At 43.0% G+C, this 25647-nt stretch overlaps 1 protein-coding gene across 2 annotated transcripts in view; it reads right to left on the bottom strand.

The window, feature by feature from the left end:
* Window positions 1–3064: 3064 nt before the first annotated feature.
* LRRK1 (leucine rich repeat kinase 1) overlaps window positions 3065–25647 on the bottom strand; it is a 103126-nt gene continuing 80543 nt past the window's right edge. For both annotated transcript variants that reach the window (XM_083184283.1, XM_083184284.1), the window contains 9 exons: window positions 24974–25171; window positions 23349–23629; window positions 16410–16604; window positions 14625–14776; window positions 13107–13224; window positions 10395–10508; window positions 9361–10205; window positions 6523–6624; window positions 3065–5582 (listed from right to left, as the gene is read on the bottom strand). In XM_083184283.1, the coding sequence (XP_083040409.1) occupies window positions 5405–5582; window positions 6523–6624; window positions 9361–10205; window positions 10395–10508; window positions 13107–13224; window positions 14625–14776; window positions 16410–16604; window positions 23349–23629; window positions 24974–25171 (2183 nt within the window). In that variant the 3' untranslated portion in view covers window positions 3065–5404. The remainder of the gene's footprint in view (window positions 5583–6522; window positions 6625–9360; window positions 10206–10394; window positions 10509–13106; window positions 13225–14624; window positions 14777–16409; window positions 16605–23348; window positions 23630–24973; window positions 25172–25647) is intronic.

Genomic DNA, 25647 nt, shown 5'->3' with positions numbered 1-25647 from the left:
AAAAAAAAAAAAGCTTGTGGATCTGCAAATTATTCGCCAATCCATGTGTATTAGTCGAAACTGCAGCAATTTACGACTATGTTTAGTCACTTCTCAACAATGCAGTTTCAAGCCGGCATTGGCAGAAAATGACTAAAACACATCCCAAAACGTCCGCAATTGAATAGCAAAATCCGTTACTTTGGCTAGCTGAAAAAAATGTACAGCACTAATTGAATACCCACCCTAAGGGTTAACATACAGTATTACTGTCCAAGAAATTGTTCCATTAAGATAAGAGGATGAAGGTGCTGGGAAAAGTCAAGTTATTTCATACAGACAGAGAGCAGTAAATGAATCTTGTTTATACAAAAATATTTTGTAGTTCTGGAAAGTCTAATGTACTTCCGGAACAGATCATTCTGTAAATGAAGATAACGCTGAGAGGGAAAGTTTGTCCACTGCACACTATCACATGAAGACTTGGAAAAGGCAAGGACATATTTTCTAAGGGTTGTTATAACAACAATGCAACATTTAACACAATCCAGCAGCCTGTGTGTGTGCGTGTGCGTGTGTGTGTCTCTCTCGCTATCCACATGGTTTCTCTGCTTAAAAATAAAACAATGGTCCAGACAGCTTTGAACTGTCAGACTCACCAAAATATGTACAGTAGACGGGGAGTGTGTGGCTATGTTCCTCCTAAGTTTGGGAATAAGCCAACTAAACACACAATGTAAAATAAATGAGTCACCTACTATTATACAACAAAAAAAGCAACTGAAGGATGGTCGTCTGGAGTCTTCACAATATCGGTACAAAATCCGACTTACTGAAAGGGAGAGAGGCTGTGCTTCCAGCTGTCCCACATACAGGCTTGCTCCTGGCAGGAAGAGCTTGCTTAAGTCATGTCCTTTCCACCACAGTCTAATCAAGCTTTCTTTTAACATAGGATCAAAAGATAGCAGATGTCAACATGCACAATGTTGACATTGTCATGTCAACATTGTGAATGTTGGCAGGCTGATATAACGTTTCTAAACTGTTAGCACTCTAACCCTGTAATGTTGTGACCATGTCGACATTATGTCCATACTAGCACTGAGAATTTCCGACATAAGATCCATGACAACTTTTTGAATGTTGACATGATGACTACATACCCCATTATATATATATATACACTGCTCAAAAAAATAAAGGGAACACTTAAACAACACAATGTAACTCCCAAGTCAATGACACTTCTGTGAAATCACACTGTCCGCTTAGGAAGCAACACTGATTGACAATCAATTTCTAATGCTGTTGTGCAAATGGAACAGACAACAGGTGGAAATTATAGGCAATTAGCAAGACACCCCCAATAAAGGAGTTGTTGTGCAGGTGGTGACCACAGACCACTTCTCAGCTCCTATGCTTTCTGGCTGAAGTTTTGGTCACTTTTGAAAGCTGGCGGTGCTTTCACACTAGTGGTAGCATGAGACGGAGTCTACAACCCACACAAGTGGCTCAGGTAGTGCAGCTCATCCAGGATGGCACATCAATGCGAGCTGTGGCAAGGAGGTTTGCTGTGTCTGTCAGCGTAGTGTCCAGAGCATGGAGGCGCTACCAGGAGACAGGCAAGTACATCAGGAGACGTGGAGGATGCCGTAGGAGGGCAACATCCCAGCAGCAGGACCGCTACCTCTGCCTTCATGCAAGGAGGAACAGGAGGAGCACTGCCAGAGCCCTGCAAAATGACCTCCAGCAGGCCACAAATGTGCATGTGGCTACTCAAACGGTCAGAAACAGACTCCATTAAGGGTGGCATGAGGGCCCGACGGCCACAGGTGGGGGTTGTGCTTACACCCCAACACCGTGCAGGACGTTTGGCATTGGATAATTAGCCATTGGCACCCTATGTTCTTCACAGATGAAAGCAGGTTGAGCACATGTGACAGAGTCTGGAGACGCCAAGGAGAACGTTCTGCTGCCTGCAACATCTTCCAGCATGACCGGTTTGGCAGTGGGTCAGTAATGGTGTGGGTGGCATTTTTTGGGGGGCCGCACAGCCCTCCATGTGCTCACCAGTGATAGCCTGACTGTCATTAGGTACAGAGATGAGATCCTCAGACCCCTTGTGAGACCATATGCTGGTTGGCCCTGGGTTCCTCCTAAACCAAGACAATGCTAGACCTCATGTGGCTGGAGTGTGTCAGCAGCTCCTGCAAGAAGAAGGCATTGATGCTATGGACCGGCCCGCCTGTTCCCCAGACATGAATCCAATTGAGCACATCTGGGACATCATGTCTCACTCCATCCACCAACACCACGTTGCACCACAGACTGTCCATGAGTTGGCGGATGCTTTAGTCCAGGTCTGGGAGGAGATCCCTCAGGAGACCATCCACCACCTCATCAGGAGCATGCCCAGGTGTTGTAGGGAGGTCATACAGGCTACATGGAGCCCACGCACTCAGGGGTTTGAGTAGAGATCTGTGCACAAAAGGCCTGTAAAGTGGGGCTAAACGTTGTTGGTGAGGGGGTATACAGGGTATAAAAACAATACTTCCCTTGTAAGGGTATCGGTGGGTCACCATTATGATAATATATGACGATATGAAAGACATAATGGTGTAACACATTTTTGACATACAATTTATTATTCATAAAATACAACTAAAATGAGGATAATTTACCCCAAAACTATTTCTGCGATAATAACATCAATAAAAACAGCGGGTCTCATAAGGTGATGGGGACTCGATGTTTTTATTTATGTTATTATCCCATAAATCCCCTGTATACCCCCTCACCTATTGACGGTCTACCTAGACCTTGTCTGTGGGCTATTCCACTCCCCTGTCCCATACAGCACTGGCAAAACTAGCATAATCACATACATGGACAGGTCAATACCTCCAATCAAAAAAAGCTCACTGATCTGGTGCTGGGACCTTTCCAATGATCTGATCAGCTATAGGTTGTTCGATACCTGCCCGCTTCATTTTTTCCAAAAACATTGAGCCAGTTGCAGAGTTGCATAGGTCAGTTACCTTTAGAAATATGAAGCGATATCCATATTAAAAATCAAAAGTTTTGTTTTCTTTTGGATTTTGTTTTATTATACCTTTACATTTGTATAAAAGTTAATAACAGACCATTAAAAAACATTGCGTTTGTGAAACAATTGCACGTGAATAAGTGGGCAGCAGCAAGCCTAAATGGAATGATTTATACCAGGGTTTCTCAACTGTTTTAAACATGTTCCTTTAACATAGTAACATTTTAAATAACCCTTTATTCTATATTAGTTCATTCGTATCCAAACAAACAGTAAATCTTTATTAAACCCATGAATGTGCATAATGAATTGTGGTGTAAAGCTGGGTACACACTGGAACGAGCAGTAATCCTTCCGACTTTACTTACGGATTCCCTTGGGCCCAGAGCAAGCAAGATTCAGCTTACACACACTGCAATCTTTCTAATGACCAAACTATAGAACAAGGCTGGCCAAACCGGTCCTCGAGATCTACCAACAATCCATGTTTTCCAAATCACCTATGGAATGAATGCAGCAGGTTTGAAAATGTGACCATTCGTAATTACTACAGCCGTACACCAGCAGTCATTACTAACGGTCACATTTTCAAACCTGCTGCCTTCATTCCTGCTATAGATTCACAGGTTGGCTGAAATACACAAACTGTTGGTAGATATTGAGGATAGGTCTGGCCACCCCTGATATAAAGCATCGTTTGGTACCATGCAATTTAGTCATACAATCCATCTGCTGCATGATTGTGTACACAAGATGTGCACACAATCTGCATACAATCCATCTTACAATCAATTGATATTGTATGATTGGGTACAATATCTTTATGATGTATGGCCACCTTAACATTTGGCTGTAACCCCTATGTGTGTCTGATGGACACATGGGTTACATGTGTAGATAGTTGAGAAACCCTGACCCACACGCTGCTGGGCTACCACCCTTGGCTCTAATAACTCTGGCCTGTATTTTACTGCAATCCAAGTGTAACCTCTCCAACATACCCACATGGGAGAGGAAAACCAGCAGCCTGCGCTATCACTTGGAAACCATTAATGTTTATTGCTGAAAAAGCAATACTAGAGCCACCAGGAGTTAACATGTACTATATCTCAATCCAGAGAACAGGAGGAGATAAAGTCACTAGGTCTACAAGTATTAAATCAACAAACATTAGGTTGACAAGCATTAGGTCGACAGTCAAAGGGTCGACATGGGGTTTTCACTTTTTCTTGAGCCAACAGGCAGTATTTCATGCCCTACCATTCACTAGGGCGTGGTGCCCGAAGCATGACGAGTACAGCGAGCCATGCTAGGGGACGCAGTGCTACCTTTCAGTGCCCATGTCGACATACGGGAAAAAAAAGTGGTTGACCTTTTGACTGTTGACCTAATGCTTGTTGACCTAATGACCCTGTGGACCTTCCTGCATGTCAACCTAGTGATGTCGACTTAATGCTTGTCGACCTAGCTGCTGCCTATCCAATGATCCATACCTAACAGGAGTGCAGTCATTGGGAGTCATTGTGAATTTTTTGCTATTATCGAACATGCCAGACAGTCTTTGGGGGGAAATTAAATTAGGCGCGAGACCCTAAGATGCATCCGTTAGTAAAAGTATGTATGCCGCACGTACTATAGCGACAGACTAGCAGATGTTAATTTGCAGACCCAAGGGGCAGGGAGCAAAAATGTGCAAGTTCAACACTTAAAGGGGCAGCGAGGGGGGGTGACCTTGTGTGACACGATTTATACTCAGTGGTACAGGAACACGAACTTGCAGGCTGCTCGCACATTACAATCCCCACAATGTGTTTCATATGTGCAGTGGCTGTACAGTTAGCAAAACCAGTCACTTCATTTTAAAGCTCTAGCTCAGCTAGTCTAAATAATAAATACTCTATCACTTTACATGGCAACAGGAGTAATGTGCTATAGAGCCCAGCGCTGCATACTTCCTCTCCTGTTGTCGTACTGAAGTAACCCTCAGCCAGCCTCAAGGCTGCACATCTATTCCAAGCTTATACACAGCAAGGATGATGGGGGCCTTAGTAACCAATGGCTGGGGAGCACAGGTCTATCTGCCCATGTTCAAATATTGCGTTTCAGTATCCTGTAGTTAACTTTTGAAATCTTTGGCATTTATCTATTTTGCTTCTAGACCACAGGTGGAATCTTCTCTTTATCCGACTCTGTATGAGCAATTGCTGGCATAGGGTAGTATCTCAGTCTCCTTATGTTCTTTACCAGGCTCCTCTTCCTTCCCCCAATCAGGAAAAGGATTTACAGTGAGCCGCTTCTGTATGGATGAAGAGACTGAGCTGTATCAGCAATGGAATGCAGGGTCCGTCCAATAGAGAGAAAAGTACCATCATCATTATGCTACCTCCTCTTTCTCATGCAGGTCTCCAGTCTCCTCAGCTCATCGGCTGAATTATAGAAAATGTCAAACTCTGCAGCCCCCCAGCTTCTCCAGACGGACAGGCACCACCCCAGTGCCTCACTCTGCAGGCAACACACCACGGAATCCTTGGACACGACAGCAGCTTCCACACAAACCCTGGAAAAGCAGAACAGGAACAACCAAGTTTACATGACGTATATAGGGTCTAACAGATTTATACTAGATACTGAATCTAACAGATTCCTAACTACCCTGATCTCACAAAAACAAACTGCATAGTGGTGAACCTACTCTTGACTTGCCTGCTTACAATTACAATATTATTTAGAAATGTATCAATATTAAATTAAATCCTGTTCAGTTACATGTTGGTTTGAAGTTAAACGTTATTAATTCAAGAAATGTAAAACTTAAAGCTAGATTTTGACTGCAAATATGTAATGCAAAGTTTAGAGTTCTATTTTTAAGTGTAGATGTGCGGTATGGTTCTTTGGAGATTCAAAACCAACTGAATTTTGCAAATCAAGTTTCGGACTGGGTCTTCCTGCAGTTCAGAATTTGGAGTTATGGTTTTGGATTGCAAAAATTACATGGTTTTAACGGTTTCTAACCATTTTCAAAAAAATCCAAAACCAAAATATTTGGATTTAGATTCTGAATTCCAAATTCTGAATCAAAACATGATGAAATTAGAACCAAAACATGAGACTCCACGCATATCTCTAGATTTACGTAATCAAAACTTATCTGATAGGCAAATACAGCAATGCACGCTAATACACGGTCTTAAAAAAAAAATTGCCTTTTTTTAATTTATGTGAAATTAGCAGGTCCCATCAACTGCGATATTACTTCATTTAAAGAATGTGTTGCAACCCTTGTTCACAATGAGGTATAATTTAGTCACAAGGAAAATGTATTGGTTTTCCATCTATATATCAATACATTAAAAGCTAACTAATCCTGAAGTACTGCCAATAAGCACTAGAGGCCATTCAATGGACCAAATGACTCCTTTATAAAGCTCAAAGTGAAAGAACATTACAGATTTAAACTAGTAAACAATAATCTATTGATTTGCTCCTGCAAACCTTACCCATCATTGGCCAGATCTTCAGGTTGTAATACTGCAATGACTCGCCCTCTCTGTCCACCACAATCCTTCTCCAGTCCTATAATTATGATGTCACCTCCCCGCCTGAAAGAATTCAGATATCAGACAAAATTATAGCAATAAAACACAGAATTAGAGGATTACTGAGGTCTGACTCATAGGTCATTAACTTGTTACAGGAAATCTATATTTTTATACTTCTAGTAAAAATTTTCCTCCAATTCCATGGGGGACATTGGAGCACTGGGGCATAGAAGAGATGTGCGACCTGGCACTTTAAAACTTGAATTATCCCACTTTCTCCCAAGGATGCATAGGACTCTCAATTAATTCTAAGCAATGCCAAAACAGAGATGGAAGGAAGAAATAGAAAGAGCAACATAGCCAAACTGTCTGAACAGAACAAGAAAAATACTGCACGGAAAAGCATTAGGAAGGAGTCTATTGCCTTCTGTGGACAAATGAATTTTATGGCAAGTACAAAAATCGCACTTTTTCCAATGGGGAACACTGAAACAATAGGGATTTCCCGGAGCCGTCCCCTAAGTGAGGGTGCACAGTGCAAAGAACCCGATGACTGAACTTTAGAATTCTAGATGCAAAGGTGTCAATATAGCCATATAGAATTTGGAAACTAAGTGCACAGATCATCAAATGGCAATCATGCACAACTGCACAGCAAAGCATCACGACTAGCAGCCCAAGAGGCCCTAGTGCAAAGAGCAAAACCAGCTCACAGAATGAAGCCAACAAGCAACAGCTTGTTTAGAAATGAGGCATCCTTGTTTGTAAGAGCCATACAGAAAAAAAAATACATTGCCTGGTCTTTCATCTACATGTTGAAGGGAATTATATCATCAGAGGACCACCACCCAACCAACAATAATGTGGGGTTTCATGTCAACCTTTGGTGGAAAAGGTTTTATCTTGAGAACTGCGGCGTCTTCATGAAACACCATGGTGTTGGCGTTAAGTTCAGAAATCTACCTTCCAGAGACAATGGTAAGGGGGGGGGGGGGGGGGGGGGATCTTTCCATGTAAGTAATTTCAGGACAACAGAAAACAGGTGGAAAGGTTCCTTCTGCAAGGATTGATGCCCAAGATTAAGTTCCAGAATCAACAGAAGTCGAAACAAACTAAAAACACATGACTATTTCATGAGATATGTAAGTTGGTAACATAACATTTAAACAGACAAATAATTGCATCAGAATGTTCCTAATTGTAAGACAGAGGTAAAAAGCAGTCCCGACATAGCACCTATATATTTTGAATCAGATGATATGAATAGGTATGGAGGATGCGGAATGCGGTCATTCGTCAGACTGCATTTAGGTCTACAGTCATTAGGTCAACCCCACTAGATCGACTGGCAGGAAGGTCGACCTGACTTAAGGTCGACATGGGCCAAGGTCGACATGACTTAAGGTCGAATTTGTATAAAGGTCGACATGAGGAAGGTCGACTGGTCATAAGGTCGACATGGGTTTTTCACTGTTTTTTGAGCCGACATGTGCCGACAGGCGGTATTTCATGCCCTACCATCCACTAGGGCGTGGTGGGAGAATAAAATAGTGTGCCGAGCGCAGCGAGGCACCGTGCCCGAAGCATTGCGAGCGAAGCGAGCGATGCGAGGGTCCGATTCTCATTGCCAACTGTGTCCATGTCGACTGTGTCGACATTCGGATAAAAAAGTGAAAAACCCATGTCGACCTTATGACCAGTCGACCTTCCTCATGTCGACCTTTATGCAAATTCGACAAGTCATGTCGACCTTGGCCCATGTCGACCTTAAGTCAGGTCGACCTTCCTGCCAGTCGACCTAGTGGGGTCGACCTAATGACTGTAGACCTAAATGCAGTCTGACGAATGATCCCATTCCGGAGGATGCACAATGTTACCATCCAGATTTATATCTCTAAATAGTTTTAGGATTCCAATAGTTGGAATCCTACTATTACAATAATGCAGAACCATAAAACTTGTATTGTACATTATACTGCCAGATGTGCATATCACAATTTAGGAATGTTAGGGGAGATAAAGAGCTCAGTAGTAACGTTTTATACAGCATACAGGTACATACTTCATTGTCATCTATATATACAGTATCTGTAAATAGTAGAAACTTACCAGAATTTTACATGACATTACCAGAAATTTACATGACCATTTAGATGGTCTACAAGCATTAAGTCAACACCACTAGGTCGACACGGTGATTAGGTCCTCACAAGCATTAGCTCGACATGGGGAAGGTCCACAGTCAAAAGGTCAACATGGGGTTTTTGACTTTTCTTTTTGAGCCGACATGTGTGCGGTATTTCCTGCCCTACCATCCACTAGGGCGTGGTGGGAGAATAAAATAGTGTGACCGAAGCATGGCGACCGCGAGCCATGCGAGGGGATGCGGTGCTACGTTTCAGTGTCCATGTCAACTGTGTCAACATTCGGGTAAAAAAAAAGTGAAAAACCCCATGCCGACCTTTTGACTGTCAACCTTACCCATGTCCACCTAATGCTTGTGTCGAACTAATGACCCTGTCGACCTAACCCATGTCAACCTTCCTGCATGTCAACCTAGTGATGTCTAGCCAATGATCCATACCAATGTGTAATTGTCCCAAGTTGCTAGTGTAACATTTTAATTAGGTTTTTTTATTGTTTGTGCCAAAAAGCACAATCCAACCACATTAAATATCTCTGAAATAACCCAATAATATCCCATACGTGTATACAGTACAGTACTTGGTGAATGGAAAGTACTAATTGAATAAACTACACATGTATTTTACTTCTGCATATTAAAGTGAGGCTCACCTGGGAACCCAAAGCAAATCCTTCACTGCAAGGACCCGCACTGCCTGTACACGCAACTTCTCCTCTTCCGAGGGTGGAGCCTTAGTTCCCCAGCTCTCGCTGGGGATTCTAGGCCTCTGTTCTCGAGACATCTCAGGCTCCTCACTGTCTGTAGATAGTACGACACTGCTGTAACTGACTGGACTGCTGGGCAGACTGGAAGAGGACTTTGCTGTCCCCTGAAGCAATGAAGAAGAGAACGATGACACAGAACAATAGTCGGTGAGTGAATCCTGATGGCTGATGAGCTGCGTTCCTCGATCCTGGCTGTAGATGATACTAATATTGGCTTGGTGTTGACGGTTAGTAGTTGCCCCTGGCAAGGTGACTGGTGCCAGTTCAGAGTGAACTTTTACAGTAAACATGTCTCTTAACGGACTGCAGTCTCCACAGAAATATCGGGCACACAGCTGGTAACTAGCAGCATGATACATAACTAAAGTGTTGGTCTTATTGTCTAAGCACCAAAGAGTCTCCTCTCCTTTGCAATCTGAGCTAGTTGTCATAGAGATAATGGAAGATGGTGCATTGTAAGGCTCCAGTCTTTTAGAAATCTCCAGTGATGTGCAATCCACTATCAGGATACCAGGCCCATTGCTATACCAGACCTCAGACCCACCATTCAACGTCTCCATTGCCACCACTGAGTAAGGACTCTGTCGGGGATCTTCATCTCCTATTTTAAATATGGAGCGGTTGGCGGTGCGTGAACAGAGATATGAGCAGTCGCTGCTGGGAAAACCATTGGTCACTTGGAATACAGATATCAGGCTGTCTGCCAGGCCAGCGAACACCAAGCAGGAGCTCTGTATGTAGGCAAAAACATAGAAAACTCAACATATAAATCATATATAGTATAACAAACAAGTAATATTAAATACATTTAAATAGCAGAAAAGCATATTATATTATTAGCTTTTATCTTGATACTGTAGCCAATGTCAATGCACAAGGTAATGGCAGGTAAGTGGTAATAGAATAGTCCTTGGACTCACCTTCCCCACATCAACCACCAGGAAGCAGGTTACAATAGCTGGCGTGTCAACCACTTTCTGAGGAGCACTAAGTGGACACATCCCCTGCAGACTATAAATGGAGATCTGCTGATCCTAGAAAAGGGTTTAAAACAAAGACAATTAAACAATAATCGAAAATGTTCCAGTTTAAGTATAAAAACGTGTTTTTTTGTCTCGACGAAGAACCAAAGGGATGCGGTTAACATCCGGGATGGGAGGCCACAGTGAGAATACCAACGCCAGCATTATGACTTGCATCCACAAGATCGTCGCAATCCCGACGTCGCTAGCAACTGCTAGCATTCTGAATGTACAGTAAGTATGCAGGGTGGGTTAGTGTTAGGCCAGTGTGGGGTGTTAGTACAGGCTTTAGGGTTAGGCAGCGGGGTAGGGGGGGTTAGATTTAGGAACTAGCAGTTAGGGTTAGGTTGTGGGGAGGGGGGGGGCAGGGGAACAGTAATTATACTTTACAGACCCCTGTCGGGATTCCCTCTATTGTAGTGGTTCTCAAACTCAGTCCTCAGGACCCCACACAGGTCATGTTTTCCATGTCACCTAGCAGTTAAACTGTGTATCACCAATTGTCACATTTTGAAAATCCACAGGTGACCTGGAAAACATGAACTGTGCTCTATTGGGATGCAGACATCAATATTCCGACCACCAGCACCCCATCCATCGGTCTTCTGTATGTATTCCGAAACAAGTAATTGAACCTGTTATTTTTCCTGAGAGATGTTCCTATTTTTAAGACATTTTTGACAAGGATGAAAGTTAGTGACCAACCAAGCATTGCTCACTAAGGCCCTTATTCTGATCGGTGCGGATTTTTCCGCATGCGGTCGTACCGCCGATGGTTGGCAACTGCGCATGTGCAGAGGTCACTCTGCGCATGTGCAAGCGGTTTCGCCGCACGTATTCTTTAGACGCCGCACAGGGGGCGGAGAGGGGCGTGAAGGGCTACTTAGCCTCATTACCCTATGCATACGCCCCGCGTTTCATGGGCGTTCCCATGCAAACGCAGGGCGTGTGCATGGTAATGAAGCCGTGACGCATGTGTAGGGGGCGGGCATCTGACATCGCCGGATGTCAGCTGCCCGCCCCCATACATGATTTCATACGGACAAGTGTCCGTGTGGTCTAGGGTGGCGGGCGCTGGTGGAGCGTGCGGCCCTGCATTCGATGTTCGGCGACCATCGAATGCAAGGGCTGCTCCCAAGATGGAGGAGGCGTATCCCCGTCCACTTTCATGCGGACCGCCACATATCCGCGTACGGACGGAGGTGTCGATCCGTATGGAAGGCGGGGATTCGCCTGCACGGTCCTGGCCGCATATTCTGATCTGGCCGCACAGATCAGAATAAGGGCCTAAGTAATGCTGACCACAAGTTACAATCCAATCAGCCTGGGACATTACAACATAACTAGAACTGGGAGACCTGAGACCTGGAGATTCTAATTGTACACAAAGCTAAAGGCTGCAATGACCCATTATGATGGATCATATATTACTTCATAAGAGTTTTGTGGGACGGAATGAGATGACCGTGTTTAAACACTGATCAATTTTGTTGACTTGACTAAACCTAATTTTATTTTAATGGCATTATGCCTTTTGACATGACTGAAAATAATAAGTGGAGCATGTGACATCAACAACTTGTCCCCATACAATGGGAGTTATTCTGGTTCACTCGCAAATTTTTCTCAAATGGACAAAACCATGTGCACTGCAGGTGGGGCGGATGTAATTTGTGCAGAGATAATTAGATTTGGGGGAGTTATTTTGTTTCTGTGCAAAGTAAATACTGACTCCTTTATTTTTACACTGCAATATAGATCTCACTTTGAAGTAAAACCCCACCCAAATCTAATTCTCTCTGCACATCTTACCTCTGCCCCACCTGCAGTGCACATGGTTTTGTCCATTTGAGAAGGAATTTGCCTTTGCGAGTGAACCAGAATAAGGGCCAATGTTATTGGACTGTAGGAATAATCTGGAGAATCCGGAGAAATAACATGTATAGTAAAGTGGGCGGGATGTATTAATATACATCGCCGCCCAGCCGCAGCGATGCTACCGCATATGTACTAACATATGCGGCTAGCATCGGGGTGCGCTGACTGAGACCTCCACGATACCTGTAATGTGGTGTGGGGGGTCTCCGTCACATCCCGGCGGCTGTCAGTGTCCCCGGAGGAGGAGACCCAGAGGTGGCGATACCCTGCCCGGCGGAGACGGGGAGGATGGGTAATGGTACATAGGAAAATGCGGTAAAACCCCCGGTTTACCGCATTTTCCGTTTAGTACATCCCGCCCAGTGTGTACAAACTCCACACAGATAGGACCCTGGGCAGAAGATAACCAATGACCCAAGTGCAATGAGGTAGCAATACTTCCCCGTGCCTCTTTACAGAATTACATTAACAAAATGTCCAGATAAGCTGGTTACACACTATGTGATATCATTAGTGAACAAAAAGGCTAATGATATTGCTTGAACTCGCATAGTGGGTACCAGACCTTTCTATGTCTATCCATTGTATGGGGCTGAAGAAACTTTAAATAAGATAAAAGAGAAGATAACACAATGAATATACAAAAGCTACAAATATAGTTTTGTAATAAGTCATGCAAAAGCTATACTGTATGTAGCATATTTTCCACACCAACATATCTCAGGCTCCCACCTCAGTGGAGATCCACAATGTATTCTGAACTTTCAGCTGACTGCACATCCTTGCTCCAGGACAGCTCAGGCCTCGCACCTCCATCTGACCCTTCTGAACATCCACCACTGTGTAGTTCCTACAGTCAAAAAATGAAACAGTTTGTGTTCTCTTACCAATCTCTTACCAATAGAACAAAGTAGATCATAAAGAGAGAAATGCTAGAAGAGTATCCACACAGTAACCTATGTTAAAACATTAAACAGTGGATCACATGAGGTTTAGTCATTACTTGAATCAATTTTGGAACAGAGGCGCCATATTTTTTACTGGATTATGGAGGGGTACAAATATCCATAGCGATGGGCAGCCCCACTCGATATTAACCTAGTTAATCGGAGGTCAGGGTCAGTGTTCTCACCGGAGAAAACTGGCCCTGACTAATCGCTCAGCGCACACAGTGCTGCAAAATCTCCCCATGTGTAGGCTACTTTGGAGACTTCAGTCAATATTTGTGACTTAGGCGCATATCTACTTTTTGGACCACACCCTTATGGAAAAATGTATTTTGTTTTGTGTGCGACAATTAGCAGGATGTAATAGCGTCCGAGTTTGGTGGCGGTGCGGGACACCACCTGAACTCAGACATTTTCAGAAAGCGGCAATCATTTACAAGCATGGTTTGGCCTTGTAAATTATTGCCATTTAAAAAATAAAAAAGTCTGAGTTCATCTGGCATCCTGCACAGCCACAGATTAAAAAGAGATATTAGGGGGTCTACATAGGGCATTTATTGGGGAGAGGGCTCCTTCAGAACCAATTTCTTCCATAAAAAGGGCTTCATTGATAAACATCCTATGTCGTGGTGATGTATATTTAACATTTTGCACAATTTAGGTACACTTTATATCAGAAAGCAAACGCTGAGAAGAAAAACATACATTATTTGCAATTTAGCTTTTATAATGAAAACCCCTGTGTAGAATTTAGCTTTTGTTTTGTTTTGGAAAGTCGGATTAAAGCTGAAACAAAAGCCACAAATATGTTCTTGGTGGCATTTATAAAAATAATGTACACATTTGCTTATATAGTTCACTTTCTAGCAAATTTAATTAAAATAAAACATTTCATGAGCAATTAAGGGCAGATTTTCCCATCCAAAAAAAAGACAAGATCATTTGTAGGAGTACTGTATACAAAAAACTTTTTGGCACGGTTCTCGGTATGTGACAGCGCGACAAGTGCCAAAAGAGGCTCATCAGGGGAATGAGAGACTGGCCCTAATTTCATAATAATGCAAATACTAAAGAGCCTTTTTACGGTTTGAAAACAAAACCGAACATTGTGGATTCTGTACTTTAATCGATGCCTGTACAATCCCCACTTTATAGGCTTTATAACTTATGCAGAGCTTAAGCTATTGCAGTACTTTGATTCATGTTTGCTGAAATGAATCTCAATCTTTCCATAACTAGAGCTGTTCTATAAAAATACAAAAAATACAGTTATTTTAATTCTGGAATAGCAATCAATATGTACCTTGCTTGTCCCGTTCCTACCCAGAATACTACTGTGCTGTCCTGCTCCCTCGATATACAGAATGTCTCCTGCATCCCACACAGGATATGGTACTTGAAAACGGAGAAGCTGGGATCATTCATACGCCGGACCACTGATGCAGCTAGAGGGCGCTGTAAAACATTGGGAGATAAAAAGTGAAGTACAGGCTAATATGTGTAAAGCACACTAAAAATATACGCATTGTCTTGCAGCGAGTCGCAGATTAGAACAGATGACTAGAAACGTGACAGTGCTCAATAAACATAAGTTTGGACACAAAAGAAAAAAAAAGAAAAGAAACCTACAATCAATGCTAAAATATATTTAAAAGGGATCTAAAAGCTAAAACTTAATATAGGGCATTGTCAAATTGGTGACAAACCAAATGTAAAAGAAGGCTCAACATTAAAACTATAATGTTCACATATAAATGTAACCCGAAGAAAATAAAGGATGTTAACCTCTTAAAAGAGGCTATAAAACGTCATACTAAACTGAATCTAGCACTGTGTGTGTTTACCCCGTGAGCAGCAGTATTACAGTAATATCATTTTACGGTCATATACATTCCTAACTATCTATTGAGGGTATCCACGTGAATTCTGACTGTTAAAACATTTCTGACAGTTGAAAGAAAGAATTACGATTGTTGAACCGACACTGGAAACAGACAATTTTTTTGACTGATAGAAACGTTCTGACGGCTGGAATGAACATTGAATGGATATGGATCATTGGGTAGACAGCAACTCGGTCGACACCACTAGGTCGACCTGACTGAAGGTCAACATGGGCTAGGTCGACAGGTCATTAGGTCATCACAAGCATTAGGTCGACAATCAAAAGGCCGACATGGGGTTTTTCACTTTTGTCCCGAATTTCAACACAGACAACATGGGTACTGAAATGTAGCACCACGTCCCCTCGCATGGCTCGCCCTAGTGGATGGTAGGGCATAAAATACTGCCTGTCGACACATGTCGGCTAAAAAAAAAAAGTGAAATAAATGTCGACCTTTGACTTTTAACCTTCCCCATGTTGACCTAATGATTGTGTCGACCTCACCCATGTCGACCTGATGCTTGTCGAACTAGTGACTGTATCCCCATTGAATACCCCCTGTGATTTTTTGTTTCTTTTTAAGCTATATCTAATACAGTATGGTTCCATTTTTTTTTTTTTACTTGACTTTATTATTAGTCACGGTATTAGTATTAGTAGTAGTATTTTTTAGCCAAGTGAGTATGTAATTGTTTAAAATTCTGTGTGTGGCACTAATCTTTACCAGATGGTGACCACAACAAAAAAAGTCAATATAGGAATACTAACAGCTGTGCTATGATGACATTACACAACAAAATCCTTTCTAGGCTCATTATATTAGAATTAGTTAAATAAGATTTACTATCTTGTAAACATACACACAATAACATGCCTTGAAGACCTATAGCTCTAATAAAACCCGATCTTATACAGTATATAAATGTTATTGTTCTAAAACATGGACGTTAACTTTGTAATACACATGATTAATGTTCTATTTATAGTCTAGGTCATATGAAATATGTCATCATGCGCTTACTTGTCGAAGTGTGTATTTATGCTTTATCCTATCATGTTTATGCCTAAGTGGTTTTACTTTACACACATGAATGGTTTTTTTTGAACACATCTTTTGCCTGAAGTAGAACTAATGGTGTGTTAGCCTGGTGCAACATCAGTGACATAAAATGAGTAAGGGGTAAGAAAGGACACAGAACGAACCTTCTCTGGTTTAGTATCCCAACACTCCATCATCAGTTCCTGTAATCTGGAGAACTGAACCTCTTCTGTGCGACCCAGGACAGGACGGATTCCCTTAGACAGCTTCTTGGAGATCTGAAGCTGGTGATGGCCTAAAGATGGACGCTGACCAGATAGAAGCTCATACACAACCATCCCATAGGAGAACATGTCCACCTTAAAATAAGAACACTGGTTTGATTAAATTATGACGATACACAAAATGCATTATAATGGTATTTCACAGAGCGCAAAACAATGATGAGGCACCATGTAAGAAGAACCCAATATCAATCCTCAGTAGAGTTCTTATGATGGGAGGTCCCCCAGATGGTAACACTTCAACTGGGTCAATCAACTAAGCTTAAGTTGGGGGCTGTGAGCTGTCCAATGCTGATCATGTGTGGAGTAATAGTACACTTCTTATTTGCAGCTTTATAATTATACTTTAGATATCAATTATTATCATATATTCAATTTTACCTTATAAAATCATAACCAAAATGGATTCTCACACTGCCCAGGGCGCCGGGATCTGGGGGGGAATCTGCCTATCACAAGATTAAGGCTGTTTATGAGGAAGATATCCTTCTTGTACTTAATGTAGGTGGTTGTGAAAAACCTAAGACACCTCATCCACACTTTCCCTTGAGGGACTTGAAAGTGGGAATTGGTGGCAGTACGGGGTTGGGAGGTGGGGGCAGTAGGTTGAAGTTTTGCCTAGAGTTCCGAGAAGCATTCTACTGACCCTGCAACCAGGTGTTAGGTGGCAGGAACCAGTCTTGTTCCTGCTACATAACACTGGTCCGCCCGTCCTTTCACACCCTTCCTGTAAAATGGCAATGGATATTCAAATCCTGTATAATAAAACGCTAACACTGTTCCTCACCTCAAGTGTTTTGCCCGCTGGCGGCCACTAGATGGCGGCCACTAGATGGCACCCAACGGTACCTTTCAAGTGTTGCTTCATTCGGACATTACCGTTATGCTGTTCCGTCATTTTAACATATAGTGAGCATCGGTGATAACTTGATGCAACTTCTGATTTTCTGCACTTCCATGTTCTCACTTTTTTTCTTATATTTTTTTATGTACATATTAGTAAGTAGACTAGTGATATTTGTTTCTCTATTTGTTTCTCTGAGATTTTATTTTCAGCTTGTGAAAGTAGCGAGTAACATATTTACATGAACTGACCAGGATAGTGAGGTGCAGAGGATAAAAAACAAATGATTAAAAAAAACACATTACTGCTCATAAAACTACTGCTAAATTGTTAATCATGACACACACACACACACACACACACACACACTTCTACATTCACTATAAACTGCGAAGCGCCAGTTACAGTGAACAAAGTTTTACCACTAATGGCAAAGAGCCGAAACTTGTTGAAGTCCCCCCTCTCTCCAGTGAATGCAGTGCATGTATGCTATACAGAGGCAGGGAAGTGACAGCTAATTAGTGAGTATAAAGCGCTTATTGTCTAACTCGCAAACTGCATGAGATTCTAAATGAGATTCTAAAAATGCCATTATGTATTAAAGATAAACAAAAGTAAATAACTGACACACACATTCCCTTACTTTGTACATGTCAGAATAGCAACTAATTGAAAGTGTTGTATATGAGGAGAACAATGACAATCAGTATTCACTTTCATAACCATTGAACACTTGCTCAAGTGTCTAATGGACAGCAATTCTACATTTCTATAATGCAACACAAGGTTTTTATTTTTTTATTAATAGAAAAATTTCCAACTAAAGTAAACAAAACAACTGGACCGGAATAATTTATATTAAGGGGGGGGGGGGGGGGGGGGAGTTTTGTAACCAAAAGATTATGGGCCAGATGTATCAAGCTTCAAAAGCGATAAAATAGAGAGTGATAAACAGCCAACCAATCAGCTCCTACCTGCCATGTTGCAGGTTGGGTTTGAAAAATGACAGGTAGCAGTTGATTGGCTGTTTATCACTCTTCACTTTATCACTTTTGAAGCTTGATACATCTGGCCCAAACTATGAAAGAGATCAGCTCTTTAAGTAAATAAGTGGAGATCAATAAAAAGTGCAGTATTTATAATGAACATTACCACTCCCAACAGGTCAGTGCAACTGAAGGAGAACCAGGAACCCAGTGAAACTAGAAGCATGGTAATGGGGCCTACACACAAGGAGATATACAGAACGTTCTGAGCTATGCTAAATTGCTCATCAAGATCACACAGCAATGTGCCAGCAATGTGTGCTGAGCGATCTGTCAGGGCCAGTGTTCTCCGGTGATAAAGCATGCTGAATATTAATCAACGGGCGATGGCGAAGCGGGGGGCACACAACTATTGCTGTGGCCCTATACACTGAGCGATGTAGGGGCATTTTCTAAGCGATCTAGAAAATGCTCTGAAATCGCCCGGTGTGTAGGCCCCAGAAAACAGAACAACAGGGAAGAATGACCGAGACAAAAGCTTTCATGGCCGAGTGTCCCCCAGCCTGCTTAAGAGAAAAGGATTCAACGGTAAGTGACCAAAAAAATCTATTTTCTCCAACAGCTAGGGTGGGGGACACTGGGACATTCAATAGCTGCCCTTAGGAGAAGGAACGCTGAGGATACCTGATCAGAGAATTGTGCACCCACAGTGTGCATTGCCAGAGGCAAAACTCTGAAAATGTTAAAAACGCAAGGACAGCAGACCAGGTATGTACACAGCAGACCTATCCATCCAAAGCCCCATGTCACACTGCCCAGGAGGTCGCAACAGCCCTAGTGGGAATAAAGAAAATGAACACAGGGATGACATTGTAGCTCCCTAACACCGTGCCCACTCCTAAAGGAACTTAAAATGCAGGGGTGTGGATCGTTTGGTCCACAACAACTAGGTCGACAATCATTGGGTCGACACATCTAGGTCGACAGGCAGCAAGGTCGACATGGGTCTAGGTCGACAGGACATTAGGTTGACACAAGCATTAGGTCGACATGGGCAAGGTCAACAGTCAAAAGATCAACATGGGGTTTTTCACTGTTTTTGACCCAAATGTCGACACAGTCGACATGGACACAGTTTGAAGTGCACCGCATCCACTCGCTATGCTACAGGCACGCTGCCACGCTATGCTCGGCACACTATTTTGTTTTCCCACCACGCCCTAGTGGGTGGTAGGGCATGAAATACCGCCTGTCGGCACATGTCGGCTCAAAAAACTGTGAAAAACCCCATATCGACATTTTGACTGTCGACCTTGCCCATGTCGACCTAATGATTGCCCATGTCGTCCTAGACCCATGTAAATGTTGTTGCCTGTCGACCTAGTAGTGTCGACCCAATGCTTGTCGACCTAGTTGTTGTAGATCTAATGACCGAATCTCAAATGCACTTGCCTGTTGGGAGTTTCCGTGGCGGAGGAGCTTAGATGTATCAATCTTCAAAAGTGATAAAATGGAGAGTGATAAACAGCCAGCCAATCAGCTCGTAACTGACATATTTCAAACCCAGCCTGTAACATCTATCTGTTGAGTGCCTTGAGTCCTATTGGAGAAAGAGCGCTATATCAATAAAATTATTATTAACATGGCAGGAAGGAGCTGATTGGCTGGCTGTTTATCACTCTCCATTGTATCACTTTTGAAGCTTGATACATCTGGCCCTTAGTCTTATAGTTACAGGTTTTAGTGTCAGCCCCCTGGTCTCCATTCGCATTGTCATGTCCCAGTGTCCCCAGACTTGCTCCAAGAGAAATTAAAGTTTCAGGTCAGTTCAGTTACTTTTTCAGTGATCTGCATCCTTGCAGCAAAGCGGGTACCAGCAGCCCTAAGCAAGGTGTGCCCATAGCATCTAACCAATCCGCCATCTAGATTAAATGTGAGGCCGCGTAATAGAGACCAAGGACAGGAAAGCCTTTACCTTCATTATAGTTGCTGCAGATTCATAAAGATTCATTAAGCTACTTCTTTTTTATAATTGACACATGTCTACTGCTTATGTTGTCTGTAAGATTTAGATAAACCATTTTTTATTGAATGCGTAGCTATGGAACAGCAGTTTTCTCTGAGTTAAGGTTATAAAACTTGTAGTGTTACATATAGTAGCCTTTCTTTTGGTTCACAGAATAATATAACGCTTCAGGATCATGCAATGCTGTGTCCATTCACAGCTGTAGTAGTCACAGGTTCGAGTTCACATACAGGGACATGCTATATATCAATGTACTGTGCCAGATTGTCTATGAGGCTCACAAAATTCATGGTACAATTCCACTATTTGTGTCACAACACAGCTGTGGTCATAATGAGAGGATTTCTGAGGCCACATTCAATCACACGTACCATTTGATAAGTGAAGAACAACGGTAAGTATGGGTGTAAAAATATCACTATAGACTGCTGATGAGGTATCATTTTAGGTTACACACTGGGCGATTTTGAGCTGAAAGCCGCTCAAATCACCAAGTTTGCTGCGCGCTCCCGCATCATCGCCGGGAAAGCCACTCATCTGCTTGTATCACCAGCAGATGAGCGGCTTTTTTTGATGGCTTTGCATAACTCTGCACTATGCAAAGCCCCAACCCCCCCCCCCCCCCCCCCCCGCTGACAGCGCCGGGCAGAGGGAAATCCGCTCAGTGTGTATGGCCTGGCAATGAGCGGTGATGCACGCTCCTGCATCATTGCCGGGAAAGCTGCTCATTTGCTTGTATTACCAGCAGGTGAGCGGCTTTGTGGATGGATTTGCATAGCGCTGCACAAAGCCGTCCACCCCCGGCTGACCGTGCCGGACAGGGGGAAAGAGGCTCAGTGTGTATGAGGATTATTTTGGTTCTATAAAACTGCTCCTGTATCAGCATTACCATATAGCAGTGGTTCCCAACCCTGGTCCTCAAGTACCCCCAACAGTGCATGTTTTCCAGGTCACCCAGCAGGTGCGCTTATTATTCAAACACATTTTAAAAGATCCACAGGTGGAGCTAATTATGTCACTTGTGATTCTGTGTGGAGACCTGGAAAACGTGCACTGATGGGGGTACTTGAGGACCAGGGTTGGGAACCACTGTCATTGAGAGACATCCTACTAATCTGGAAAAATGTACAAATAGTTAAGAATAGTTTAATGTATTGCTAATAGTAGTAATTAATTAGACCAGTCTGCTAACTGGCTGACGTGGCAATGTCAATTAATACAATTAATTAACAAAAAACTGCCTTTGAACTGTTCCATGGATACTGCTCTTTGTACTGTGAGATTACTATAATCACTGATGGATATCTTTGCCTGGGGCACACAAAATGCTGTGTATTTGTATACACCACATATAATGGATTGTGTTTAATCCTGGCACATGAATGACTCTTTGTTACTTGTTTTCATTATACAAATAAAATGCTGTTAATCAATATTTGTCTATTGGATGGCTGCCCTGAAACTATCCAGGGTTTTTCTGCAGACGGTGCCAAGACTATTTCAAAGTGTTAAGATTAATATATGATCATTTGCTATTATGTGATGTGTTAATCGTGATCACAATCTAATGGGGCCTACACACAGGGAGGTTTTGGGGGGATCTGAGCAACACTAGATCACACAGCGCTAAACAGCTATGTGCTGAGCGATCTATCAGTTCTCCGGTGAGAACACTGGCCCTGACTGGCAATTCACTAGATTTATCCAGGTTATAGCGACACATGGGGCCACACATCACTATGGCCCCTACACATGGTGCGTCGTAGGTGCATTTTCTATGGGATCTAGTCAAATTAAGCCAGATTGATTAGAAAATGCCCTGAGATCACCCTGTATAGGCTCCTTAAGCCTTTGTTTCCCCACATCAAGCCTCTAAACACAGAAGCAGTCCAGGTATTAGTGATGTCCATGCTTTGAGCCATATGCGGACGTCTTGTCGACACTGTCTAGAACTGGGGTAGCCAACTCCAGTCCTCGAGAGCTACCAACAGTTAATGTTTCCAGATCTCCTCACAGAATCACAAGTGAAGTAATTAGCTCCACCTGTGGATCTTTGAAAATGTTTCAGCTAGTAATGAGTGCACCTGTGCAGCAGCTAGGTTGTCTGGAAAATGTGAACTGTTGGTAGCTCTCGAGGACCATAGTTGGCTACCACTGGTCTAGAACGACAGTTACTGGACCGACCGCTCTTGGTGAAAGGTGACTAAATACAGTTGACGGGGTCTAGAGCGACAGTGACGGAAGTTTGACGCAAGCAGGAGCTCGACAGTCACCACAAGTTTTTAGTTTTTTTTTGGTGCAGCCCAACTTGTTTCGTACGTTACTATCCAAGTGAGCATAGAGTGAGTATAGAATAGAAGCAAGACGAGCACAGAGAGCCATGCCAGGAGACACTGTGCACCTATACAATGTCCATGGGGACCCCTGTGACATTCGGCACCAGAAAAACTAATGTCGATGCGGTGACTGACTACTTTGTCTCTGTCGATCTCCCGCTTGCATCTAACTCCCGTCACCTATCTTTAGGCGTCTAACAGCCTTTGAACAAGAATGGAACGATCCCATAATGGTCGATCTAGACATCGCTGATCGCCTATCCCGTAACCGATTTGAGCACAGATGGTTAAATCAAAATAACTGAGGTAATAATTAGCACCAGCGGATGTATCACATCTGATCTCTGAACGGGGAAGCGCCCTGCAGAAGAGGCGCTCCCCCCGCTCTGCAGCTGGTGGGGGACAGTGGGCAGCAGTAGAATTTAAAAAAAACGGGCACCTTTGGGGACAGTGGTGGATAACTCCTGCTCTAAGTGATTTAGTCATATCTCAAAATAGCTAGATGTTACTTTTACACTATAAAAATTACTCTGTAAAGCAGTTTTAAAAATTCCTCCAAGATGTCCCAAAACATTAACACATCACCACAGTGACTACTTTACATCACAGGATTAAAATATTAATAACCTTCTCATCGTAGACAACCCGAGGTCGGATTTCAGGTGCTTGGTATCCGGGGGTACCTTCTACACCTAAAGCTCCCTCATGGAAAGACAGGCGTGAGATGCCATAGTCTGAGAGTTTAATGTTCACAGATTCATGGACATCCAGGGACCAGACCAGTATGTTGTCAGACTTGAGGTCACAGAATATAATGTTCTTCTTGTGCAGGTATGAGAGACCAGATGCAATCTGATAGGCCAGGCGCAGCGTGAGCATGTGACCTAGAGGCATGAACGAGGGGGACCCTGAAAGAGAAGGGACAATGGAGTTTATATTAACAAGAAAGCAGACATATTTTCATACCTCCCAAGCAGTGTTCCCTCTAAGCTGTGCGCACAACTCAACAAGTGTGCGCACAGACATTACAACAGAGCGCACAAAGCAGCAGTGGTCCCTTTTTGCAGTTGTGGACTCAATTAATGTGTGTTTCACCCATTAACTACATTATTTGCTGTGTTTTGAATGTTTAAATGTTTAATATCATTTTGAAGTAAAGTTAACACAAATGCTGAACGTCATTGTCCAGTTATATATAATTGACGCACAAAAATTTAACTTTCCTTCCAAAGTTGCACAGCCAAAATCTTTTGCCGCACACAGCCTTCATAAAATTAGAGGGAACATTGCTCCCAAGTGTCACGATTTCAGCGGGACAGTCCCGATTTTCGGGTCCTGTCCCACCTGCGGCCGGCATTGTCCCACTGCGGGGGGTGGCAGTTGGGAGCCCCCCAAGCTGATTGAATAGACGCTGTGCGCATGTGCACAGCGTCTATTCGCGGCCGAAAATGGGGACGAGGCTAATTTGCATAAGCCACACCCTCATTTGCATAGGCCCGTCCCCTTTTCAGCCGCGCGAGTGTCCCTATTCCAGCAGCCAAGAAGTTGGGAGGTATGTATTTTGTAAGATACTGTATGACAATACAGCGACCAAACTATAATATATATGTCACTTTATCAGATAAAATAGCACCTTCCCAATTTGAGGACATTTTCTCAGTCTTAAAGTGTATTTTCTTGTTTTTTTGGTGTTCTTCGAACTCCAAATATCAGAAAGCTATGCTACAGTACACAGATTGGCATGCTTTATTACCGCGAGCGGTTAGCAAAGAATACTGTAACAATGCTAATAGGTTACAACAGCAAAATTACTACCATAGATTAATAATACCAGTGGGGTTACATTAGAAGTGTTCAGCCAATCAGAAGCAGCTAAGTCAGTCAAGCAGAAGCAACTGCTGATCTTTATAACCATCAGTTGACATTTTGCAGCGCTGGCCTAGCACAGGTGGTTAGCCTACAAGAAGGAGCATGGTATGCATTCTGCACTGTACTTGTGCTGCGCTTGAGCACACCTCAAATCCCCTTTATGCCTTGCTAACCACAAGTCATCATAAGTGCAAAATGTGTCTCACGTAGCATTGTGATAGAGGCGTAAGAATTTCCGAATGCAGATGCAACTTTGAAAAACAAAACTACAATATCACAAAGCCGTTACATTATGCAGGAACTATTTGCAATGTAATACTGCTGAACATGTATTTATTTGAACTGCACAGGTTATCAGCGCAAGAGGCAGGCTAGAGTGTTACCTTGACTGTTCTCTGTTAGAACCGTGTTGAGGCTGCCCAGTGGAGCCAGCTCCAGGGCAAAGCAGAGAGGATGGATGCTGATGCCGATCAGGGAGACGATGCACGGGTGCTGTAGGGAGTGTAGCATGTTGGCCTCCTGACGGAACTCTGAGAAGTTTCTCATGGCGTCCATAGCCTGCAGGTGCTTGAACATTGTATCTGTGTACAGAGGGGGAAACAACAGAGGAGACTGTTTAAAGACAACCCAATGGAGTTATTGTGCCTGTGCGTCTAGTTGGTCCTCTGTGACACACATACGCTGCTGTGGAAACATACATATGAGAGGCACCCATGAAATAAAGTTTAAGCATTTTTAATCAAAACTACTACCCTGTTTAGCCTGCTTTATAGCTGATATTATCATCAAGGTACGCACCAGGGGCGAAAATGCTTGGTTCTGATATAGCAATGTGTGTCTAAAACGGGGCTTCTACAGCTAGGGTGTGGAAAGTTATCCCACTAAAAGTACTGTATAGGAGACATTTGGTACAAAAACCAAACTCTTCAGTACGGGGCTGTGCACCCCTCGCCTCTTCAATAACCTTGTTCTACACAATGAAATCTGGTCGTTCATTGCTCCCTCCTAAACTGTACTTCCTCCACATCTTGTTTTTCAATCCTATGTGTTTTGGTGG

Source organism: Crinia signifera, chromosome 4 (assembly GCF_055691185.1).
Source record: "Crinia signifera chromosome 4, ASM5569118v1, whole genome shotgun sequence".
Taxonomy (NCBI): domain Eukaryota; kingdom Metazoa; phylum Chordata; class Amphibia; order Anura; family Myobatrachidae; genus Crinia; species Crinia signifera.
The sequence above is the reverse complement of the archived record's forward strand: the minus strand, read 5'-3'. Positions and strand labels throughout refer to the sequence as shown.